The 19,334-nt window shown below is 40.3% G+C and overlaps 1 protein-coding gene across 2 annotated transcripts in view; it reads left to right on the forward strand.

Moving 5' to 3' along the window:
* Nucleotides 1–319: 319 nt before the first annotated feature.
* Nucleotides 320–19,334, forward strand: part of si:ch211-106a19.1 (uncharacterized protein LOC561797 homolog) — a 44,128-nt gene continuing 25,113 nt past the window's right edge. For both annotated transcript variants that reach the window (XM_017413840.3, XM_037976399.1), the window contains exons 1-2: nucleotides 320–878; nucleotides 8,203–8,411. In XM_017413840.3, the coding sequence (XP_017269329.1) occupies nucleotides 721–878; nucleotides 8,203–8,411 (367 nt within the window). In that variant the 5' untranslated portion in view covers nucleotides 320–720. The remainder of the gene's footprint in view (nucleotides 879–8,202; nucleotides 8,412–19,334) is intronic.

Here is a 19,334-nt window from a genome sequence, read left to right on the forward strand (position 1 = left end):
GCAGTTCATTGACCCCTGAGCTTTTCATCCTGTGGCAGACAGTGAAACAGTTCTTTGCAAGTCAACAGCGCCCTGCTTTCCATAAAGGCTCCATTCACCTGTCACCAGGCAGGTGGGACGATTATAATTAATAATTAATTCATGGCGGTGAAGCAGAGGCGCAATAAAATGATAAGCGGCCGTTCAGAATATCTGGGCTGAGACAACGCCTGTCTGATTACAGGTCTGCGAGGAGAAGTTAAACATCTTGTCTCACGCAGAGGAATGTGTCGATAACAGAGTCACGTGGTGCAGCGGACGGCCGTCATAGACTTGAACTCATAGAGCGCGCGAGCATTCCCGTCCGGTCCTCCGCACCTGTCTGACCAGCGGAGCCGCCGCTCCCTCCCGCAAACAGCTCGGCGACGGTGGCTGTGGTCAGAACAGCTGCTCCGGCGTGTTGACCTGTCCCGGATACGCGGAGATCCCGTGAGGCGCTCTGTGTCCGGGATCCGCCGCTGTCTGCATCAGCGAAGTGTCTCGGCATCACTCCTTCCTCCGGCGTCATGTGAAGAGGGGGCTCCACCTTGGGGTTCTCTCGCAGCGGACCGGACCCCCTCTCCTCCTCCTCCTGCTCTGTCAAGCTCCTCGCCCCCCGGTCGTCGCAGCGGGGTTAGGGTCCCCCGTCTCCCGCTGGCCCCCGGTTGATCCTGCGCCTCTTGGCGTGCGGCGGAGCCGAGGATGAGCGAGCAAGGGAAGGGCTCGGCGTCCGCCTCTACCGCGGCCCCGGCTCCGGGGTCGGACACTTACAAGGGCTGGCTCTTTAAATGGACCAACTATCTGAAAGGGTACCAGCGGCGCTGGTTTGTCCTCAGCAACGGCCTGCTCTCGTATTACAGGTAAAATCCTCCGATGTGGTGTCAGCGAGTGCGAACGCTTTAAAATAAATGCGCACGGAGCGCATCCTGACAGCTGGCTCCCTCAGCTGGCTAAAGCTAGCTGTCAAACACTCAGAGGCGGCTGTTTCCTTCCAGCTGACGGAGGCACAGCCTTCAGCCGACTGAGGGCTGTGGAAAGGCTAAAAAAAACAAAAACAAACAAACCCAACATATCTCATGACATAACTTAATGAAATGAAGAAAACAAAAATAGATGCAGACGTTAGCTAGCAGACTAAGCTAGCTCGTTAGCCTCCTGTCTGAGCTGTCAGGAGACTGAAGATCATCCAGCTTTTCGCTCCGCTGTCATTTTTGACACGAAATCTATTTGTTGTTGTAAAACCAGGACTTCATCTCAGCCGCTGCTTTTCGTTTCGTTGCACGACATCCACTTCGTTAGGGAGTCGTTTTAGTTTGAGAAGTTTTATTAATTCGTGCTGGCTTCGCCGACATTAGCCTCTCAGCTTGTTTGGTTGCTGTGAACAAACACACTCCGGGATGTGGTCATTATCCTTCAGTCCTCACAGCTGCTAGCCGTGAGCTAACATTAGATAACACACACACACACACACACACACACCTGTGGCTCAGGTGCTTCTTCTTGTGTGAGGGAGCCATGTTTCGGCAGGTGTGGGTGCGTCATGATGCACGCCTCTTCCTCAGGTCACAGGTGTTTATTCAGCACAGAGCAGTCCTGTTTGGTTGTTTGTTAAATAAAACCTCTTAGGAAGGTTTGTTAAGTTAATTGAATTACTCTTAAATCTGCTTTTTCTCCTAAGACTTTAAACACTGAAACAACTTTTTGAAAAAAATCTATTTAAATGCTCATACAGCCTTGTTTGCATCACATCTTTTAGTTGGAGGAAGTTATTTTGGACTGTGCATGACAACAGTCAAATCCTACGTTCCACAGAGTTGGCTTCATCCACTTTATCAAAAGTCCCTGAGATTTGCCTGAAAGCTTCGAAAAGCTACCACTGCTTTATTTTGCAATATAACACGCAAGCCCTGATACTTTGCCTTACTTTCGTAGCTTGAGTCTTGCACGTTCTGCTTGCAGCACTAAAACATTCAGGCTTTGGGTCGGTCTGCTCTTGGTTCTCCCTGAGTGTTCTAGTATTTTAATTTCAGTACTAAAGTGTAGTCCATTAACATCCATTGTTTTGTCTGAAATGTCAAACCTAAGGTTCCACATTAAGAGAGAGACCAAGTACTTTCTCTAACAGTTGTTGAACCAGTCTCTTAATAGTTAACCCTCGTTTGCTAATAGTCCTGTTAGTCAAATTTGTGCAATTCAAATGTTTTCATGAATCATTAATAACAGTGATATTAAAAATTCTTCAAACTTCTAGCCTAAAGTGTTAATGTAAGCCCTTTTCTTTTCCTGTCATGCCAGCTTGGTGATTCGATCTGCTGCTTTCAGATTTTGACTCGTTCTGCTCCCCTGCATATCTGATGCTCATAAATGTAGTTTTTATTCCTACTATTAATTTCCTGCCGACTCTGCTCACAATGGGAAAAACCCATTTCATTCCACACAAGTCCTGCCACAAGAGCAGGCCCGGTCTTTTCTTCTCGCCGTCAAAGCGTTACTTTTCCGAGAGGGGAAAGTAGCCAAAGTCCTGCTCCTGCTCGGCCTGGTGGTGAAAGGAAAGACGCCTGTTGCTTCTGCCACCATTAATAGACCATTATGTTGCAAGGTGGCTGCTGTCTCTGAAGTAAAGCTATCCTGTTGACATCGGAGCACAAAGGCATTGAAGCGCACAAGTTGTGCCCTCCACCGACGACTTCCTGGCAGAGCACATTGTGTGCGTCTGACTTCATGCTTTGTGCGCGCCTTCTGTCCCCGACCGTCTGCACTTCCATTGACAGCGAAGTAAAAAAGGAAGCAGTCAGACCAGGGTGGCGGCATGGTAGTTAGCTTTCGCACGTCAAGGGATGAGTTTGTGCTGCTTCCCAGATATGCCCTTTTCTATATTCTTTGTCCCAGAATTTTAGATGCAAAAGCAGTTGTAGCTTATAGTTTTAATGATGCTTAAGTTTGCAGTAGCTTTTTTCGAAGTAGAGTTCTGTGAAGTAGTTATACTTTTATCAGAGAACCGTTATAGTAAACTGAGTTTGTAGAAACCAGAATAAATTCTCAAGAGTAAGGCTGATAGCTAGACAGACCTAATTTTTTTAACAGATTGCCCACAGAATTATAAAATATTTGAATTGTTATACATAACTGCAAACACCATTAGCTGATTTTAAACTCCTGTGCTTTAGCTGTTTGTTGCAGTTTTTTAACATCTGTATTTCTGTACAAAACTTCAGCAGCTGAGTTTGTTGGCTGCATCAGTCCACACAATCTGCTGACACTCATCATTTTCCACTATTGGCATGCTTTTTTATTTAAAGGAGGAGTATTTTTTTTTAACTGGGGTTATGTGAAATGGTTACAGTTAATGTTTTACCAGCGGTCAGCGTTTTCCCAGTCTAAAGATTAGCATTCTTGACAGAGGAGCCAAATTGCCCGATGCTCAGACCAGAGTCACAGGGAAGAGCATATTTTTAACATATAAAACAATCCAAACCTTCAAATATTTATTGCAGTTTAAATGAATGCTACAGTACATTGTGGATTTTTATACTGCGCCGTGTTTCCCTGAGGCTTGAAATGGGTTTGTGTTTTGCAACGTGATGCTGCACAAAGACCAGGCTTCAAGAGTTCACTTGAGCTGTTATGAAATGTAGAAGTTTAGGTTGCTCCAGAGGGTGAAAGCCGCTCTGGTCTGAACATCTGTTACCTTGATCCATCTGGCAGGAATCCTGTTTGATTCTCCAAACCTCTGCCTGACTTCTTTAGAACACACCACACGATCTTGTTTAAAAAAAAAAAATCTCTCTTCTTGAGGCTTTAATTGTGCCACTTTGGATCTCTATTCATAATAACACAATAAAACACCATGAGATAAACGCTACAAAGGCCTGACTGTTTATATCAGATCATACGCAGGCCTGCATGCTATAATCAGTAGTTTTATCAGCACTTCAATATCCGTTTGTCTGCTTTTAAAAGGTTCTCTTGTATTTCTGATGGATTGACTGGGACTTACATGCCATTTAGATGTTATATCAGTTACAAAATGAATCACTTTAATTCTTAAATTCTGTTTTTGTTGAATAAGTGACTTGATCTTGAAGCTAAAATCAATGCTTTGACTCTGTGAATGGACCGACCCACTCAGCAGTTGAGCAAGCTGAAGTGTGCTGAGTTTAATGGCGATTTAAAACTGCATTTGGCACTGATTGCTCCGAAACTGCAAGTCTTGCCGTCTTTTACTTGACATCAGCTTTGTGTCGAGCCTTGTTTTAGTTTATATCACACACAGAGAGTCTTGTTGTTCTGCACAGGACACATGACCAAACGTTTATCCTTCCTCCGTCTCTGAAGTTCATCAATATTTCATTTCCTAATTGACTTTTCCTCCTAGTTGTAATACTCGCAACACAACTTGCTAACCTCCTAATGTAAATCCAGCTTGGTGTTTTAGGGGAGATTAGAGGGCATTAAAGCTTTGAGTGCTATAGGAGCTCCCATATCAGTGAACTTAACCCTGTCCATGTTTCTTTCAGTGCTGCAGGAGGGTAACCAGATAGTATCAGTTTAAGGTCACACCAGGTGTTCACCACCGCGTGTGTCTCAGGTTATGGTGTTAGTGCTTGTACGCTGGGTGCAGGGAGGGCGAGTGGTGAGCGTGCCAACTTTGGGTTCAGCTGAAAGGGGGAGTTGATCCTGACTCGAATCCTGTCTGTTATAGGCTGGCATGTCAGCAGAGTGACTGGAGCAAGCGATGTGGCTACTGTGATCTAATCTTGTTAATGTGCTTTTGGTTGCTCGTAGCACCGGCCTGCAGAGTGTGCATGTCAAAGTGTCTCACTTTGGCTGGTCTTGGCTTGTTTTTGAGAAGGTGAAAGCAGCTGAGTGGTAAAAAAAAAGTGAGCAGAGAATCAGACCGCATTTTTAACTTGTCACCATTTCTTTTACTCCCACCCCCAGCAGGTCATGTCAGGCTGTCCATGTTGCAGTAACAGTGCCTTGGTTTTTATAGGTCATGTTTCTGTTTCATTTTCAGCACACTCCCTGGCATTTCTCTGGTTTTCCCCTTCCATGTCTTGTGATAAAACAGCCTACAGCCAAAACAAAACCTATCTACACTCTTATGCTCTGAGTAAATTTCCTCTCCCGTTTTGTGATTTCATGCTCATGGCTGTGTGATCTGTGTTGTTCACTGGTTGTTCTGTCATTACATGCTCCAGATCGGTGGATTTATGTTTTATGAGGATGTGTTCACAGGGGACGGACAGGTAAAGCTCTGCAATTCTCGCCTGTTCCAGCGCACCAAGCGGGACCCTTCTCATGCCTTTTTTTTTATTCTGCTCCTGCACTTTTTCCCCTCCTTTTCTACCACCGCCTTTGCCCTCGTCGTCCGTATCTCCATTTCCCAGCTTTTTCTTAACTGTGTGGTTTCATGGCCTCTGCATGGCCTCGCCTCCCCACAGGGCAGCAGTGATCAGCATGCATCTCATCTTACTCATCAGCAGCACATTCTGTCAGTTTGCTGACCCACTTTACATGCAGGACTTTGCAGCTGAGCTCGTCTTTGTGAAGCTAGAAACCGGACTGTTCAGGATGCCCGCCTGCTCTCCGCACTGCTTCGCATGGCCCCAGTGCAGCGCTGTCTGCAGAACTGATGTGCACCGAGTGCCAGCAGAAGAGTGGTACACTGAAGCACTTGTTCTCCTTTGGCATGATAACAAGACTTGAGTCTGTAGAAGTTGTGTAAGGGAAATCGCTGCCTGGCGGAATTTATAAATCCACTTCAGCCTTTGACTCCATAAGGCAAGAGCCACCTTGTTGTTGTCAGCTGAGACTAAAGTTTGTGGAGAGAGTAATTCTACTCAGAGGCAGCTTCCTGGATTACTGAGGGCTCAGTTAACGATGGGGGAATGGATGTAAGCTTCCACACAGAAATCATCATGAAGGCATGACTGCATGCTTTAAAAAGCCTGTTTACAAGGAAATGAATGAGCAAATGTGTGGCAAATGTGTGTCTTAGCGTATGTTTGCTTCATTTATCTATTAAAACAAATAGAGAATGAGACTGTTTAAAACTTACAACTTAGAAAAACTAGCGCAAATACAAATGTTTTTATTTTATGTTTTAAAACACATGTTCAGATTAGATTTTTTGTATTTTTATTTTTTCTCCCAACAGTTGTTTTAAAAAAAAAAGTTTGGACAGTTGGATGTTCACTGCTGCAACGCTTCTTTATTTTGCAAGAGCAAGAGTTACCGGCTGGAAACAAAGGACAGTAACTGCACAAGTTTTGTAGGGAAAAGTTAATCTATTCTTGCTAAATGTAAGTCGGTGATTTCCAAATGTTTTCTCTTCTCACCCACAAAATGATAATGAGCAAGGCTTGTGATCTCATATATTGCAGGTTTAAATTCACAAATTTAGCTACAAAACCCTTTTAAACAGGAACATAATGACAACACAATCATAATATCCACATGCAGTTATATTCTGTTATGACCACTGTTTTTATCTTTTGTAACAATGTGAAAATGTGTGACAATATGCCATAAGCAATCAGTTTTAAAAATTAGGTTGATATCTGGAGATCATCTAAGGATCCCCACTTGGTGTTTCATGACCCACAGTGGGGTCCTGGCCACTACTTTGGGAACCATTGCTGTAGGATCCTTTTACTGTAGCACTCAGACTGATGCCAAGCTGCTGTAATACAGCAGTCAGTCCAAAACCCGTGTACGTTTTTATTCAGCATTAATAAAACGAGTATTAACAACTTTCACATCAGCTTCACTGATGTGCAAGTTCTGCTCATTAGGAGCACTAATGCACCTCTGTACCTCTTACAGATGCTGGCTTTTTAACTGTGCTGATCACAAGCCAGATGGCCTTTACATGGAAGATGCAGGGTCCATAATTACCGAATACTGTTGCAAATTTGGATTTGTCAGACCACAGGGACAGCCTTCCACTTTGCCTTAGAGCATCAGAACTGGTTTGGGTTCAGAGAAGGCTGCAGCATTTCCACATCTCATTTAGATATGGTTTATAGTTGCACAAAGGAGTTTCTACTTCACAGAATATTGTTTTTAGTGTTCCTGGGCCGCCTTCTACAGAATCACGTCTGTTTTAATGCAATGTTGCTTGAGGATCCAAATATCTCAACCATTTAGTTCTAGTTTTTGACCTTTTCTTTTTCTCTTTTCCTTTTAGACTTTTACAGATTCTCCAGAAACTGTCATCCCCTGTGAGGCATTGAAAATGTTATTGACTTAATGCTGGTTAATTCTATTAATCAACAAAGCAGTCAGTCATTTGTTGGTTTGAAAACCTGTCTCCAAGGAGACATGCTGGTCCATTCTTGCCCTGCAGCTTGGCTTCCTTCACCCTGACAGAACTCCTAAAGTCAGGGTTTCTCTGGAGGCTTTTTTCTTTTTAGTTAACTAAAGAGTTGCCCAAACGCAAATGTTGTTTCAAAACATATATTAATCAGGGATAGTTTATAGCCTAGTTATGCTAAATTAATTCCTTTATATCTGTGTGTTTACAATACCATTTCCATTATATTAACCAGTCCCTGATTCTTTACAAATCTAATTTGCAAGAGAACACACACTACCTTTGTCAAAGACTTTTTGTTCTGTTTTTTTTTTTTATTATTTTGTCATAATCTTTTGCTGTGTTGCTATGGCTCTGTCTCCGTTATCGCTCTTTTGTTTTTACGTCCTCTCACACTCTGTTCTCTCTTTGTTCACGCTGCTATTCATTGTTTAGTTGTGTTCACTAAAGAGGCCTGGAGTTGCACAATGGCCCTGTTATCTAGACTACCAAGGCCCACTGACGGTGCACAGTTGGTCTTGTGGATAGCCTCCGTTCAACACTAACAGCAGAACACTGAGGTTGTGTTATGTGAATCATAGAAAAAGCATTCCAGTTGTTTAACATCAGCTAATGCTGCTTTAGGTTTTATAATGTGTGCTTTCAATATGATGCACTCTCAGTAGAACGACCTGTCAATATACAGCTGCTTCACCTTCAGAGTGACTAACTCGATTTCTGTGGCAGTCCTCAGCGCCTCCTAACTTGTTCTCAGAGACACTGGGATGCCCTTTTGAACTGATTGAAGGACAAACACTGTTAATTATGAGACCGATGTAATCAACTCTTACTGTGTGGTATTTTTTTTTCTTTTCATTTCTCTGTAGAACACAGGCAGAGATGGCTCATACGTGTCGTGGAACGATAAACTTGGCCACAGCGCACATCGACACGGAAGACGCCTGCAATATTGTGCTGAGCAGTGGCGGTCGCACTTACCATCTGAAGGCGAGCACCGAAGTGGAGCGGCAGAGATGGGTCACGGCGCTGGAGCTGGCCAAAGCCAAAGCCATCCGCATGATGAATGATCAGTCTGGTAAGGACAGTTGTTACAAGCAGCTACTTATACACTGAAGAACCACTATGTGACTTTTTGCAGCAAGCGTGCAAAAGTGTACACGAGTGAGTTGTGCTGCAGGATGGTAATCATCACAATCTGTCCTTGATTAAAAGGACGTATTAGGATATGATTTTGATTGTTTTTCCGTCAGTCTGTACCCTCCAGTGTCGTCTGCTGTTTGGTATTCATAGCTGTTGTTTCAACTTTTGCTCTCCCTTTTAATGTAATTCACATTCCATTGTGAGCCAGGAGAGGGCAGCGGTGTCTCCTCTGTCAATCTGCGGGTGGAAAAAAGACAACAAACAACTGGAGTATGCTAATGCCCCTGTGAGAACTGAGCTGCCATTCAGCCTTTTCCTGACAACAGGCCACTCTCCTTTCCAAAGGAACTTGTTCTTGTATTAGATGCTATTGGTCAAAGGCTGTGGGAAAAAGTCTGGGGCTGCTGTTTTTCACGTTTGATCCTGGCATCAATCCAGAGTGCCTCTGCTTCAGTCGAAAGCAAACGGGGTCCACAGATACTGACACAGGCTATATATTCCTCTGGCCTCCATTTGAAAGTCACATCACTAAATATAGACTGGAGGAGAATGAGAGTGCTATTTAACCTCACCCACACATGCTGGAAAGGAATCCTGCTATATTTATATTTCAAAATGGTTGGAGTATTGAGCAGCCTGATGTATTTGGTTTTTCCAATTGCAGATTTTGGGGACATTTTTTGTTTTGTTTTTTTAACTATGCTGACTGCTTTTTAAATATTTATTACAAAATATTTTGTTGGTGTGTTACAAACGAAGTTGTTCATTAATCAAATTTGGGTGATCAGTAGGTGGAAACTGTTCTCCGTTTGTTAAGGATTAAAGCAAGAATATGCTAACAAATCTATTTAAAAGAAACAATATGTGTGTTGGAAGTAAAGAGTCAGTCAGCGACTCTATGAAACAAACATCAGGAATACCAAATACAAATATCTACTGGCCACATATGGTTTCAAACTTTATTAAAATTAACATTTATTAAAAGCAAGCAGACATGAGTAAAACCATTGGTGGCAGGCGATGACTACCAGACTGTAAATTTTTATTTTTAAATACAAGAATTTAAAATGACATGCATGGGGCAGTTAGTTACCACTGTGTGTATGTTGTTTATGTAGATAAATGCTGTTTTAAATGTGTGTTCAGCAACTCCCCTCTGAACTGTGATAAATAAGGTGCTCTTCCAAAGCTTTAGGCATCACACACATCAGTTTGATTGCTGATCTGGGGTTCATTTGACAGCTTTTTTTTTTGTTTTGTTTTTTTCTAAGGTTTCCACACAAATGGGATTCAGCGTTTTTTTTCTGTGTCACAATATTTACAGTAAACCACTGATATTTAAAGATACACTGTGTCAGTTTAAAAAGAATAATGCACACGCACACAAATTTAAAACAGCAGATACTTTGGCTTTCAGTCCTTGCTATTGATCAGATTCTTTAAGGGCTGGACCTTACAGATCTTTAAATGCAATTCAGCAAGAAAACAGCTGTGAGATCACTTTTGTTTCCAGCCACATATGTCAGATTTGTATAACAACCTGTTCATCTGAGGTTAAAGCTGAGAAAACTCCCAGGACATTATTAGTCATTTCTGGAAACAATTAGAAAATAGTTCACACACACTTTGTAATAGTTTTCTTAACTTGATGTGGAAAAATGGTGAAGATTGTGTGTCTTTGACAGGAGCCACCCTTTCACTGTCAGAACTTTCAGTTACAAACTCCTAAATTGTTTCTTTGTCCTAACACCATTGGATCTTAAATCTGTTTCAGGAGAGCTATAATTGCTTTCTGCTCATTAAATGGAAGCTTCACGATGCTGACCTCTTGTATACTTTGGGAACAGAGTCAGTAGAAAGAACATACTGCACATGAGTCTTAGCATTTTTCTTACACCTCATGTCAGTGTTGATTTATGTGTGTCCGGGGGGTGGGCGGGTGGTGGTGGTGGCTTTAAGAAGATATGAAACAAGCAGCAGTGCAAGAGAAAATGAAGTATTTGCTTCAGGAACCATCCCTGAAATGATTCTTTAACACCACACTGAATTACTGTGAAGCCTGATGTCAGAGCATCTTTTTTCTCTGTCTGTTGTGTTGGACGTGGATCAGCGGCAGCATGTCTACATTCATTAACCTACCCTTCCCTTTCTGTTAGTAGAACAAAGAGCTTTTATCGATCTCCTCAGGTGGGTAGGAAGAGTAAACCCTGAGCAGACCAGAGCAAAAGTTACACACTGACATTCTCTGTGCAGCTTGTTGTTCTGTTACCATCATGTGGTGCTTTTTTTATGTTGTCCCTGATGTATCTTTCTGTAATCTTTTTATTTTTTTGCACTCAGTAATCTCCTGTAAAATTGCTGTTTTGTCTCAACTGTGGTCTTTCTGTTTATCGGCAGTGAGATTAATCTCGTTCACATAAATCTTGATTCATTTTTAGTTTTTGAGGTTTTTCACTACAGTCTGAGCCAAACACTGAAAGTTCAACAGGGGGCAATGTTCCCCCTCTCACTTTTATTTGACCTCTCCGTGATGCCCACCGAGCTTTTTCTATTCTTTTTTTTTTTTTTTTTTGCAGCTGCATATGAAGTGGGATCACACCCCGTGAAATCACTTGTTCCAGCAGTGGCAAGAATTTGCAAGACTGACATGCAGCTTAATTTGAACCCTTAGATGAAATATTTGAATGGGGGCAGAAAAGCTTTGTGAGAAACATGATGGAAAATATTGGAAGTTTGAGAACACTGGAGCCAGCCATTAATTCAGGGACATTTCTCTGGATCGAGCTGATTTCACGAACCTACAGCCGATGTCGTCAGTAGTGTAGCAGCACCTGAACTGGCTCTGTAATGGGCAACACTGTTCAATCAGTAAGACAGTTGAGTCTTAAATTGACTCTGGTTTAGCCGTTTGCATATTTTCTGTTTTCTATACCTTTTAATTTTTTATTTTAAAAAACTTATCAATCACTCTCTTGTCACATTAAGATGACATGAACTGTCCTTGGTCCTGAAACTTTAGAAAAATTAAAGAAAAAAGTGAGGACTAATTAGTATCACAGCTTTAAATATGCTTCATTAATCATTTCTCTGCTGCTCCTCACCCCTCCCACTCTGTCCTGACTGTCTGTTCTTGTTCTTTTTTTTCCTTTTTTTTTTTACCTTTCATACGTTTTCACTGGCGCTCGCTTCTCTTCTCTCTTCCCACCGCCCTCTCACATTCACTGTCTGGTCTTCCCGCCCCCTCCCTCTTTCTCTCCCTGTTTCCCCCTTTCTCTCTCTCAGTAAGCCATTTACTCTGGTTTTTATCCAGCCAGGTTTATTTTTTATATATATAAAATTATAAAAATCACCTTATTTTTACTCCATCTGAGTCTTTTTGCCTAAAATATTGACATTGTCCTGCAAAATCTGGAAAACAAAAAAGGATAGGGCACAGTCTCCGTTTTGTAAGTACTCAGCTTTTTTTGTGTGTGTTGAGTGCAGAAATGTGGTGTGTGTGTGAGAGAGGAGTGTCCATTTACACCTTATTAGGATGATATAATGATGCTGGGTTTGGATGGATAAATTATTAGGTCTGTGTGTGTTTTGTTGTAGTGTGGATGCAATTTTACCACTGAATCTGTTAATGCAAAGGGACAAGAAGAGCAATGAGGAGGCGAGTGAATTGGAAAGATATTCCTTCAGCATCATATCTTATCATACACTCAGTTTTATTTATTTAGGTTTAGAGCGAGTTATTATCCTTAGATTTAATAACCAAATATTAATTAGCCTGTCTATGTTAAAATAAATTTAGAACTAAAACTCAAACTAAACCTCTTGTTACCACAAAATAATAGCAGCACAATTAGATCACGAGTGATTTATTCAGATAAATGTTTCAAAATTTGTTGACATTTTTTGTTTTTCTTTTTGTATTAAAGGAAAAAGTCTTTCTTATGACGGCTTTATGAATAGAAGTATTAGGCACCTTCTCAAAATTATAATAGCAATGCTTTAAAATTGCATTTACTTTTATTAATCCATGTTTCAAGTGTTTTTAATTAATCCATAGCTGCTGTGTAGTACATTTAGCATCCAACCTTGTCACGCTGCTTTTGGAGCTCACGAGAGGATGTTATGACAAGTCAAACACAAGTCAAAACCTTCCACACTTTATCAGTGTTGTGGATGTTGTATTTTATTCCCACAGTATTTTCTACTCAGCTGAAACTAATTAAACCCATTGTTATGCCTTAATGGACCCACTGCTTATTTCAAACTTAGAGCTTCATATTTCCCTTCTGCATCCATGATTTTGACTCATTTTATTCCGTTTTTTACATTTTGCCTTCCTGTGGAAATCAGTTCGGTTTACCTCACAACATTTTTTTTAAATCTGACATGTTGAATGAGCTTTACTTTAAATAGCCTCATCCTTAGGTGACAGCTGCCTGGAAATGACTGAGCTGACTCTTTCTTTATATCCTAATATCTTACGACATCAGAGACAGCTCTTTTGATTCTTTACTCCGCTGCTTTGAATCATAGTGGTCTTTATGATCAGTTTTAATTTATTTAAAATCTTTTTTAGCTAATACATGAAACATTCCTGACATGATTTTGATTTAATTTTTTTATTATTTAAGTTAAAACCTGTTATGGATTTAGGTTTTAGTCTGTTTTAAGTAGATATTTTTACATATTTTCCTTTTATTCCTGCATATCATGAGGTATAAACTTTCAGATTGAAATTGCTGGGTTGTATTTATTTTGAGCAGCTTCTGATTATGTTAACTTGTTAAAATTTGTTTGAAATAAACACTTTTTTTCCTTTTTTTTAAATCAAATTGATTGTGGAAGTTTCAGTTATCATCTGTTTGCAAGTGTGTATGCATATATTTTTTCTCTTAAGTGCAGATTTGTGTATATGTGTCTTCATGGGTTTTTGATCCTTAGCCGTTTCATCAGGTCTGAATGTGTTGCTCCTGATCTGTGTTTGGATGGATGCATGTGTGTACTCCAAGACAACTATATCGTTACAAAATCCCTGTTGCCTTCTTCTTTTTAGAGAGGTAATATTTTACTCCCTGTGGCTCAGATGCATTCTCTGACATGTTAGATGCTGCGTAAAACCTGTTATTGTGCTTGTGTTGTGTCTCGGTTGACGCATCTTTTCTTTGTTATGCATTCTGCAGCTTTTCTGTTTTATTGGCAGCACTGGAAACTTTTTAGAAAATGAGAATGCTGATTTAAGCAGGTCATTTAGAGAATAATGAACTGAACATTGAGATAATCAGCTAGAACAGCAGCTTAGTATTCAGTTTTCTATTTTTGTCTTTTTTTTTCATTTTGTGGAGCTCAGTGTTGTGACCCCTCATTTGCACTGTTTAGATGCCAATTTCTGCTTTTTGTTTTTAGTTTTGTTTTTGCTAAGTGTGATTTACTCGTAGCTCCTCAGTTTATCACTGTATTTGGTTTGGTTTTGGTCTCATCATTTCCATCATCCACTCCAGTTTCCACAGGGCTTCTAAAAAATATTCCTTTATTCCACTTTTGCTTCAACTAGTTTCCATTTGGAGACAAAATCATAATTTGCTTGAACCACTCATGTTTTTGTCTGTTTGTGCTTTTTACCTTTTTATATTACAATTCATCTTATGGTTGTTAATTAGCTTGTTTTTAACAGTTAGACTGTAAGTTCTCAGTAAGTTTTGGGCATTACATAACACTAATGTAAGGAAATCTCAGGGTTCCTTTTACATAAAGGGAAACCAAACTATTTTCACTCAGCAAGTCCTCAGTGACCCCAGGAAGGAAAAAGGGGTCTTTGAACTGTGAAAAACTCCTGTTTAAACCAGACTTGGGAGGGCAGCTGTATCCCTTAACAATCTGAAGCAAAAGAATGAGAAACCACCACAAGGAACAATGAAACTCAGCAGATTTGTTAGACTGGTAACCCCAGATCTGAAACCCAGTTCATGAAGAAAACATTCTCATGAACTAAGGTAACCCTGCTTCTGGAGGACAGAACAATGCAGTATTAGGATACAACACATTTACATTTCATCTTTGTTGTGTTGTTTCACCAACAAATACCAGGCAAGCAGTTTTATTTAAAGTTGACATGTATGTGAATACAACAGTTTAAAATAAAAAGTGGTTTATTGTTGTAACAACATACTATATGCCTAAAAACAACACTCAGAGCCACCACTCTAATGAGCTGCGGATTACAGCAGCTGTGTAATGTGTTGCTTTAATGCACAGTAGAATTGTATTATGACAACATTGATTTTCAACAGTTTAGTCATGCAAACAAATGTAATAAAAAAAAAAGCTCAAAGCTGGAACTTTATCTCCCTCTCTGTAGGTGTTCTGACAGTTTCCAGTGGGTGAGTTTTTATTTTTAGGAAACGAGAAGTCGGATCACACAGCAATAAATAGTCACACTAACACAAAAATAATCCTTTTACTAAAAGGTTTTCACTTTTAAAACCAAGGAAGTTCTGAAGCCTGATATATATTTCATACAGTTAAATTACCACTGAACTTCAACTCTTCTTTTAATGAGCAACAGTTCAACATCCTGGAAAATCTGCAACTCTTATCAGTAACTTTATTAACATTTTGTTAGGCTTTTTGTTTATAAAGATTATATAAAGATGATTTGTGTTCCGTGTTCAGCTTCTGCCTTTGGATTGAACTTTATTTTATTTATTTTTTTACCTACTTTAAGACAAACATTAAATGTTAAATTAAAATTCCTGTGGTGCAGCACAGAGGTATTTACTGTCCCATCTCCAGAATTTTACATGCAAAGTCTCTACATGGACTTTATTAATGATAACTTTATGCTCAAATGAATGATTCATTTCCTCAGCATGTTGAGCATCAGCTGTAATTTGACTCTGCTGCGTGGGCTCATTCATCGAAAATGTTGGTTAGAGATGATTAAATCATCAAGTTGATGCATTATCCTTTTAGCTGCTGCAGACTCACTCATCAAGCAATTATTCTTAACTCCTGCATTTGTGGTTAATTGAATATCCACAACCTCTTTTGGTTAATTGAGGTATTATCGCCACAGGAGAATAGATGTATTTAGAGGCTCGTATTTCAGTCCTATCATTCTTTTGTATTTTTGTCTTGAGCTTCTTCAGTGGAAGTGAAGCTGCTCGGTATCTCGGATAATGTCGTCCTTTTATGTAGATCGATAACATTTATATGGCTTCTGTAGCTGGAGGTAAAACAGCCTAATGATTCAAATGCTGCCAGATTTAGAAAGTGACCTCTAAAATGTCATCTGAAAAGATTGTTATCCCCATGATGAAGTAGTTCCACTCTCCAAGCTTTAATGAGCTCAGTGCATGCAGGCTGTAAAGTCTGAGCATTTGGCTTCCAGTAATTGGTATAATGAGACTGTTCCTCATGTTCTTTAAACACCCTTTTTTTCCCACTTTGTCCTTTTTAGTTTGGACTTCCTGCGTCTCATCTTCAGTAAATACACAAGGAGAAAACTTCTACTTTAATCATACCATGTAACTAGGTGTTAAGTATGAATTTTTAGTAGTTATTAATGCATGATTAGGTGCAGGTTTTTTTTAATAAATTTAGTTTTGTAAATGGTAGACAGAATTTATAATTGCATGAATAAAAAAACTAACTTAAATATAGATTTATTTTGTAGGTCTGAATTGTAAAATGATTTAAACAAACAAGCAAGCAAACAAAATCAATCCATCCATCCATCCATCCATCCATCCATCCATCCATCCATCCATCCATCCATCCATCCATCCATCCATCCATCCATCCATCCATACTATTTATCAAATTTGTGCATGTTGTTTCTGCTCCAGTTTATCTAAAAATGTTTTTAATCTACTTGTTTTAAATTTATTGTTTTCTAATAAATACAATTAAAATTATATTAATGGAACTTAAGTACTGAAGTACATGAAATAAAATGAATGAAACAACTGATGTTGGTGGAATTTTATACAGTACATGAGATAAAACTGAAGAATCAAAACTTGCATCCCAACCACTTGGAGCTCTGAGACCCTTATGTGTCTCCTCTTAAGACTTGCGTGTTGAAATGTTCAGTTTCACACTATAATGAACAAACAACAGTAACATTAAGATAAATAGGTTCAGTTTCTCAGTATAATAAACAAATAACAGGAACGTTAAGTTACAAATGGGTTACGGAGTGGGTGTGCAACTTTTGCTTGATTTTTTTCTCTTGATGTACAAAAAGATTGGCACTGACCTAATGATTGCTGCAAAACTGCAATCTAATAGAATAGAATTAAAAATAAATGGATGCAGTAAATTCCTAGGCATAAAATGAAATCTTAAAAGGAAATAAGATGGTATCATTACTCTTGACTACATAGAAAACAGACTGGTGGTACTAAAAATCTCAGCCTCTAAACTGATGTTTCATTTTCTTCTGCATAAATGATGTAACACATATTGTCAGACTGAATGTAGGTGTCGTAACTTGTTTCATTCCACTGAGGTGACCTTTATTTAAAGAAAGGTATGATTTGCACCTTGCCAGTGAAATTGTAATGACAGCTTTCAAGCAGTAAAAAAAAATTGCTGTGTGAGGATTCTTATTTCAACTGATGCCAGGTTGGTAGAGTAAACAGATGGAGAAAACAGGTTTAAGTTGTTCGTCGATGGATGATAATCAGCCCTATAAAAACACTCACACAGTGGATGAACTGCAGCAGTACATTAACCAGCAGCATGTGCAGACATTTCACTGAGCGACGATTTATCTGACCTCCCTTCCCTCTTGCCTGACTTCATCTTTTCATCTTTTGTCAGTCGTACATGCTCCCCACCTACATTGCTTGATCTCTGCCATTTTCCTCTTCTGAATTAGTTGACTTCTGCTGTCAAGATAGACGGAGGTGACAAGGAGGAAGAAATGCGTTCTGGTCTTCGTTGTGCTGATGATTGCTAGCTGCCGAGTCCTATCTCCTCTTAGTTTCTCTCCCCCTCCGCCTCCCTCCCCTCCCATTCAGTCCTCGCTGCTCTAAGAGAAGCATGTGGAGGAGAATTGTAATTGTACAGAGCTTTGTGGTTGTGTGTATGCAGAGCGTGTCTGTGTGTCTGTTTCTGGAGGACAGAACAATGCAGTATTGGACATAGGAATTACAAGGGGTTCTGGCATCCTGCCCCACATTGTTGTATGCATTGTAGTTTTTGTACATGCATGCTGCATCGCTGGAAAGGGAAGGTCGCTACCTCGGCCCTCCCCTTGCTGTGATTATGTAGCGGCCCAGGGGTTGTGTTGCATCTCAAGAAGCGTGGAGTCGGATCAGGCCTGCAGAGAGAGGGCATGAAGGGCCGGAGCTGCTGGGAGCCCGGGACCATCCGCTCCTTCTGCAACTCAGGCTGTCTGAGTAAACTCAACCGGGGTCAGTATGGTTGCTGCTAAGCTACGGCACAGGAGCTCAAAGCTGTCAAACAACTCTACATCTGTCCAATGTTAGGTTATTTCCTGGCACCTCTTTCTTCTTTAGCTCCAGGAGCTAACGGTCCGACCTTCATCCAGCTTCTTTACTGTGTCCATGGATCTGTCAACCATGGATGCTCTCATCTCTGCAGTCTCCTTCAACAATGCAGTCCCTCATGCTGCAGAAAGAGCAGCCTGCTCCCTCTCTTCTGCCCTGGACTGCATGCTTTTCTCTCATCCTGCTTTCACTCGTGCTCATTTCCTCTCACTCCTCTGCGCCTGCTCCACCTTACATTTGCATATGGATGAGCTGGAGCCTGCCAGGCCTACAGCATGTTGTATTGGCAGTGTGTAACTGTGCATGTATATTGTGAATGTAGACATCATCAAAAACTGTAAAAGGGGCATTTTTGTGCATCCCTGGGTCCTAGAACCTGTTCTTTTTTTTTTTTTACTATATTAAGGTGTTTGGAACAGTCAGTATTTATCAAAGATTTGTATGCCTCATCTTCTCATAAGAAAAATGTTTTTTCTCACAGAAGAAATTGTTATATTACTGCTCATGATGGTTCAGTAACATCCTGTTTTGTGTATTTTATGTTGGCTGTATGTAATTACTGCATATCATTATGGTGGAGTAACAATGAAAAATGTGTAAACATTTAAATTAACATTTCTTCCATTCTTTCTTCGTCTTGTTTCCTGTTTCCTGTGTCCTTAACCATTCTGTTCAGTCTTCCCACCTCTCTCTCTTCATCTTTTGTTTTCTTGCTCGAGGCAGAATTTGACCATGTAGAGCTGAGCAGCTGTTTTTACACTAAAATGAATTTGACATGAGCAGCATAAAGTATGTCTCTGTCAAACATACCATAACCTGTTTATTATAGCAGGTTGCATCCTTTGAGCTTTGCTCCTAAAGAAAAATCCTTCAATAACCCTCTTTTCTTTTCTCTTTTAGTAGCACAACTTAAAGTAATGGATATAAAGGCACCATTTGAAGGTCTTGTGTTTAAAATTTAAATATGATAATGACCTCAGTCCTGTGTTATGAATACTGTATATGGAAGTACACAGTGCCCTGCTCCTCAGTCACCTTTTAAACTCTTTGATATTCACAACATAACTGCATCGTCACAGAGAGAGTGCATGTAACTATCAATTCTGCTGCTGTGTGAAAACTGTCACTACTTTTCTGATACGATGGTTACCTTCATGGCTTGTCCTCCTGCATCACTTCCACTTGTCATGATGGAGAACAAAATGAACTGGGTTCCTGGTTTGGTAACCTTGCTCTCGCTCCATCTGTCTCGATTATTGAGTTATTCCGTCACCAACAATAACACTAACTCATGTCTGAGTTCTTGTCGACATCTGGAGCTATCAAGTATTAGGTCAGCACGCTCG

Source organism: Kryptolebias marmoratus, linkage group LG1, assembly GCF_001649575.2.
Source record: "Kryptolebias marmoratus isolate JLee-2015 linkage group LG1, ASM164957v2, whole genome shotgun sequence".
NCBI classification, from domain to species: Eukaryota; Metazoa; Chordata; class Actinopteri; order Cyprinodontiformes; family Rivulidae; genus Kryptolebias; species Kryptolebias marmoratus.